Here is a 5,778-nt window from a genome sequence, read left to right as displayed (position 1 = left end):
ACCTCGGGATCCCAGTTCTGGCAAGCCATTCAATTATTGAAGCCTGTATTTCAGCTTGGAGCGTCAGTGTCTGTGGGGAGAGGCACTGGCACCCTTTTCTGGCTTGACTGTTGGTTGGACGACCGTCCATTGCACACTCATTTCCCGTCACTATTCGCCATTTCGGAGCAGTCGTCTATCTCGGTGGCCCTAGCGATCTCCGACATGGGGCGGAACCTCTCGTTCCGCCACATGTTTGGACCCCTTGAGGCCATTGAGTCGTTACAACTGTCATCTGTCATGGCTACCGTGTTGCTATCCAGTGTCCCGAATTTGAGTACATGGCGGTTGGAGCCCTTGGGCACCTTTTGAACCAAGTTACCCTACAATAGGCTTGCGGCTGGTCACGACCCAGATGAGCTGACTGAACTTTCGTCGGTGAGACTACCTCCATGGATTAAAACTTTCCTATGGCAGCTTATTAGGGGTCCTCTCCCCTCCGGAGACCAGGTGCTCAAGCGGAATGGGCCCGGTGATGGACAATGTCCTCTGCGTGGGGTTGGAAGAGGACATTAACCATATCCTTTTCTATTGCGTGTCCGCACATTTTTTGTGGAGTTGCTTCAGGGAGGTGTGTGCGAATAGTTGGTATCCTACCAACTTCCCCAAATGACATCAACTCATGGCGGGTAACTTGGGCTAGGTCCGCCGAATGATGTGGGTTAATTTCTGGACCTTGGCATGAGGCTTGTGGCGCACACGAAATAAACTTATCATTGAGACAATTTACCCGTCCAGGGCTACAAATGTGAATTTGAAACTATGTGGTTTTGTAGTTATGGAAACCCTCAGCAAACAGAAGGATAGCCCGGCCATCATCAATTCGACGTGGAAACACAAGGAGCTGGCATCCAGGCTGCTGATGATTACTTATCCCCTTGAGCCTTGTGTGTTTTGTATCTTTGGGTGGGCTTCTTGTGTTGCCCCTAGCTAGCACTATCTCGTTTCTTCCCTTTATTTTCTGTTGAACCTTGTTGCGTGTGTGAACCTTCGATTTCGGTGCGGCTGTATTTATAAAGCGGGGTATGATGCTTTTTGGGTAAGAAAAACACCACACGATTTGTTTTATTGTAGGCAATACCCTGCACGATACCAAGTGATCAACGCCACCTGACTGCTTCGATTACAACCTTAAACCCGACCGAATTCACTACCTTATCGCTACGTTATTGAATCCGGCAAAGCAAACCACCACAACACATCCCCTATTCCTCGTGAGCTTTCTCACATTTCGTGCCACCTTTGATCGCTTCCTCGCAGGCCGCCTCCGCCGCCTCCTCATGAGCAATAGGCGCTGGCCCCGGTGCCTGATCCGCCGGCGCAGCGGCCTCATCTTCAGTGTCGTCGTCGACGGGGACTACAGCCCACTTGGCCGCCGCTTTCTCGGCCTTCTTTGCCCCTTTCGGCTCAGCAGCCTCATCAGCAGTGTGGTCGTCGACGGGGACGACCGCCCCCTTGGCGGCCGCCTTCTCAGTCTTCTTTGCCGGGCGGGGTCTTCCTTCCTTGGTTTCCTTTAATCCACCTTCTGCAGGCTCGACGGCGAGCTTGGCTTCGACTTCCTGTGCTAAGCCTCGCCCCTCATCCGTATCAACCGCGATCGTGACCTCCTCGTCCATGGAGTCGCCGTTGTCACGCACCTTTGCATCAGGTGCTTGTTCCTCCGCCTCGGTGAAGGGCATGTCTTGGGTGATGTCACGGTTCTTCTCCTCCTTTGAGCAATTGTTATTGTCATGAACGGGTGCTGCCATGACCTGCTGAACATTCGATCGAAAAGTGAGACATCAAAGTGACTAACATCCGACATCAAACCAACAATCTACCACGTACTAAGTCCAACAGCTCATGTATATATGCATGGCACCATTAGTTGTATGTTCATTGATTAGTACATATGCAACACAATATCAGAGACTGATCAAGAAGATGCAGGTAGCTACTAAAAACCTGAGCCGCCGCCATCGTGCAGGACAGCAGGAGGAAAGACAGTGCCAACGTTCTGTGAGCGAGTGGTATAATTCAGAAGAGTAGCTTCAATTGGATGGCATTCGTATGTGAGGTTCAGGGTGGTTATATAGAGGTGCCGGATGAACTAGAAGCAGCTAGCAGGCAGTAGGTCGATCTCTACATGCATGAACCAATAATCACGAGATCTTCTTGGATCGAGTACTTTAGTTGGGTTATCCTCCAAAAAAGAAGAAAAAAAAGAAGAAGAAGAGAACTTTAGTTGGGATTATATATACGGTGTCTCCAGCTACCTCTCCGAGCCTTGGATCAATGACAGCTCACTGAAGTGGAGCTCTGCATGGATACGGGGTGATGTCCTGCGGAGAGGCGACATGAGATCGATCGGGCTCGATGTGCTGCGCGGTGTAGAGCCTGTACGGGACAGGCGCCACCAGTTCCCCGTTCTCCCAGATCGCTCGCTCATGTGATGTGATCGACCAAATACACACACGGCTACCCAGCTGCCGAGCCATTCGCTTGGGCTGCCAGTAAAAAGTTAAAACACTTATTTTAAGCTGAGAGAGTAGTACTACTAGTAATTTTTTCTTCATAGTACCCAGAACACTATATCTAACGAAGTTTACGTTCTCACAGTTTACCACTTGGTTGATAGCAACTTCTGGGCGTATGCATCGTGGACACGTGTATTATTTTGGGATGTAGTTGTGTAGAAAAGTTTGTGTGGCCGTAAGTCTCTCATGTAAATTTTCTTAACGTGATTGGGTTTCTCGCGTGTGGGTTTAGCCATTCATGTTGTATGTGGGCCGTCGTTGACTTGCAAGGCACGTGTGGGTTGATGTGTGTTTGCCTCTGCACGCGTGTTTGTTTCCGCCGAATCCACGTACGAGATGCCTAGCCTTTTTTTTGACGGTGCCGCTTTGACCATGTTTTCTGGATTGTTGCTTCTGTCGATGGTTCTGGTTGATTCATCGCCATGCTAAAATCGTAACGCCTAGGTTTTTTTTTAGAAAAGGAGGATGACCCCGGCCTCTGCATCTGGGCGATGCATACGGCCATTTTATTAATTATTCTCACAAGACCTTACAAAGCCATACAACAGTAAGGCTAAAGCCGCCGTCCAAGCAACAAACTGTCGCTACACCTATTCAGTTGATGAAGGGGCGCAGATAGCCTGGGCCTAATACCAAATAGACATCGCAGCCAAGCCTAACATCTAAGACCCGAGACCCCAACCTAGCCACTTGCCGGGTATGGGACACACACTGGTCCGGCGTGCTCTCAGAGGCCGCCGCCGCCAACTGCCACCGCTCCATCTTCAGAACTGTACTGATGCATCAACCTTGCTCGGTCCAGCTATCGTCGACGCCACCACGGCGCCCAACGACACCTCCTCCCTGCGCGCAAACAGCTGAACACGTCGCGGTCGCCACTGATACACCTCAGCGCCATGCTGCCAAGTACCACCAGCCAACACAGCTTGAAGTCCTTGGAGGATCTGTCGTGCGTAGCACCTGCCGACCAGGCATGACCAAGCGTAGCACCTGTCGATCAGGCATGACTTGACATCTCCACCGAAGCTCCGTGCAAGACGAAGCCGCTCCGCCTCCTGCCTCTGACTTCCAGCACTGCTCCACAAACGATGCTCCCAAGAGAGAAACGACACCGCAGTGCCGCCACCATCCGGTCTGGAACACTAGATCCTAGGGTTTCCCCCGGAGCAGTACGAGTGGGTCGACGGTAGTCACATGACGATGCCTTCATCAAGGTAACGACATGGAACGCCGCCATCGCCCGCCGTATCGTAAGGCCTAGGTGCTTCTTCTGTGGCTTTTTCCGAGACTGAAAATTGGCTGAGAACCATCCACCCCCCATTTGTCTCGCCGGTGGCCGGGTGAGCATGCTGAAGAGCACGTCGGCGCAGAAGCTGGACAGCAGCGCTGTCCTGCACGTCGGGTCGTTCGGCGTGCGTGGAGCGCGCCATGACCTAGCCGGCCGCATAGGCATAGGGGACGGTCAACGCCGGCCTGGTGCTAGCGCGCAGGGATCGTGTGCCTTGATGATGGGAAACCAATAATTCGGTTGTCGTGGTAGAGGATGCGAGCATCTGCGATGTGGCTGCGGTAGAAGTGCAACAGAGAAGAGAAGGAGCGATAGAAGTAGAGTAGCGATTATTGCGAGAGGACGAGGACGCCATTGTATACGCTCCCATCCTCACAGGCATAGCTATAGTCGCGCGGGCACGTGGCCTTGAAGAGCCACAGGGGGCGGTGGGAGCGCACGTCGCCGGCGTGTCGTGGGCGCTGCTGCAACAGTACGCCTCCACCGCAAACGTTTCGCGTGCGCTCCAGGTCCAAGTATGCCACCTTCACGTGGGCCACGACGACTCGGAGCTCCGGCGGGCATGGCCCGTTCAGGTCGGCGGGGTAGCTCGTTTGCTCGCAGTTTGCGTTCGGCGGCGCGACCACCATCGGCATGTTGTAGCCGACCACGAGGCTCACATTGTAGAAGTCGTCGGCCCTGCCGGAAGTGAGAATTAATCGGCCAGTGTGGCCGGTGGTGCGGTGCCGCAGCCAGAGCACTCAACGGCGCCAGAGCCGTAATCGTCGGTGGCACGTCCCCATATGCGGCCAGACCAGCCATTCATGACAACCATGGTGCGCGACTGGCCCGGGGAGAGCACGAAACCGGTGGTGGGCTGCTGCGCGGCGGCCGCGTTTGTGAGGATGCCCGGTCACACGGTGTAGCTGCAATTGTTCGTTTCATGGTTAGTGTCGCCTGTCGTGTTCCTGCTCGCCATTACCAATTGTCCACCGATTATCATAAGTTGTACTAATAGTAACCGGATATTTAACAGCCCCAATATTGAGCAAGAAGTATTTACATTGCGAGCGTCAACAGCAGGATGCTGAGCACAGGACGGCTGCATCCTGCTCGCTCTCTTGGCTCTGTTGTGAAACGCTAGGTGTATGTGTGTGCGCGTGCTTGATGCATGGCGGGTGCGGGTGCAGGTTTGTGTGAGTGCTCTACAGCAGCCAAATCGAGGCGATGTCTTCTCCCTTTACCTCTCTCATGCACGTCCCCCCTCAGCTCTCCGACAGTCCATCGACGACGGTCTGGCAAACCTGCTCCTCCGCCTGACCCGACTCCGAGGCGACCATGACGGACATGCATGCCCGAGCCGCTTCCACTTATCCGTCCTTTCATGTTGCCGTACTCAGCCCACCGAGATCATCATGCACAGGGAGAATTTTTTTTTTGTGAGGTGCAGGGAGAAAATGTTTAGTTCCTGATTAATTGAGAGTCAGAGATGATGTGCTGCACTGCAATGGTGCATGGATTGGCTGGTCTGTGATTCGCTTCCACAGTTGGCATGCACCGGCACAGTTTTTGGAGCGAAGCGGTCTTCAGCATGGGATTAGTTGTGATGTGACTACGTGCATGCACTCTTGCATGCGTATTTTTTAGGGACTGTCCTCCGGCCACTTTGCATGAACCACTACTGTGTTTGATGCGCGGGTATTACCATTGATATGTCACGTTCTGGTACTCTCTTTTTTCCTGTTATATGAGTGTTGTGCTGGTGTTTTCCTGTGTTTACCGCTGAGCCATCCCGAAATCTCTTGAGTATCTCCCTCTTTTTGGAGAACTCCATCGAGTTACGTGTACGGTTCATCACTGCCTTGCCGCTATATGCTTCCATAAGATGCCTCTCCTCCCCCCTCCACCCAGCATTCGGTCAGCTCCACTGCGAAGCTTGCTATCTCCCCATCCCCA

The 5,778-nt window shown here is 53.1% G+C and overlaps 1 protein-coding gene and 1 pseudogene across 2 annotated transcripts; both read right to left on the bottom strand.

Moving 5' to 3' along the window:
• Nucleotides 1-1,079: 1,079 nt before the first annotated feature.
• Nucleotides 1,080-2,072, bottom strand: LOC123170243 (uncharacterized). Of its 2 annotated transcripts, none has more exons than XM_044588072.1 (2): nt 1,984-2,072; nt 1,080-1,793 (listed from the first exon to the last, which is right to left on the bottom strand). In XM_044588072.1, the coding sequence occupies exons 1-2, from the start codon at nt 1,996-1,998 to the stop codon at nt 1,245-1,247; spliced, it is 564 nt and encodes a 187-aa protein (XP_044444007.1). In that variant the 5' UTR covers nt 1,999-2,072; the 3' UTR covers nt 1,080-1,244. The 2 variants fall into 2 exon arrangements, with proteins under 2 accessions (XP_044444007.1, XP_044444008.1); XM_044588073.1 differs by having other exon boundaries at nt 1,080-1,790; nt 1,984-2,068.
• Nucleotides 2,073-4,172: 2,100 nt separating this feature from the next.
• On the bottom strand, nt 4,173-4,801 carry LOC123171220 (thaumatin-like protein 1; annotated as a pseudogene).
• Between the last annotated feature and the right edge of the window lie 977 nt (nt 4,802-5,778).

This window comes from Triticum aestivum, chromosome 7D, assembly GCF_018294505.1.
Source record: "Triticum aestivum cultivar Chinese Spring chromosome 7D, IWGSC CS RefSeq v2.1, whole genome shotgun sequence".
Classification (NCBI taxonomy): Eukaryota; Viridiplantae; Streptophyta; class Magnoliopsida; order Poales; family Poaceae; genus Triticum; species Triticum aestivum.
This window is presented reverse-complemented; position numbering and strand designations above follow the sequence as displayed.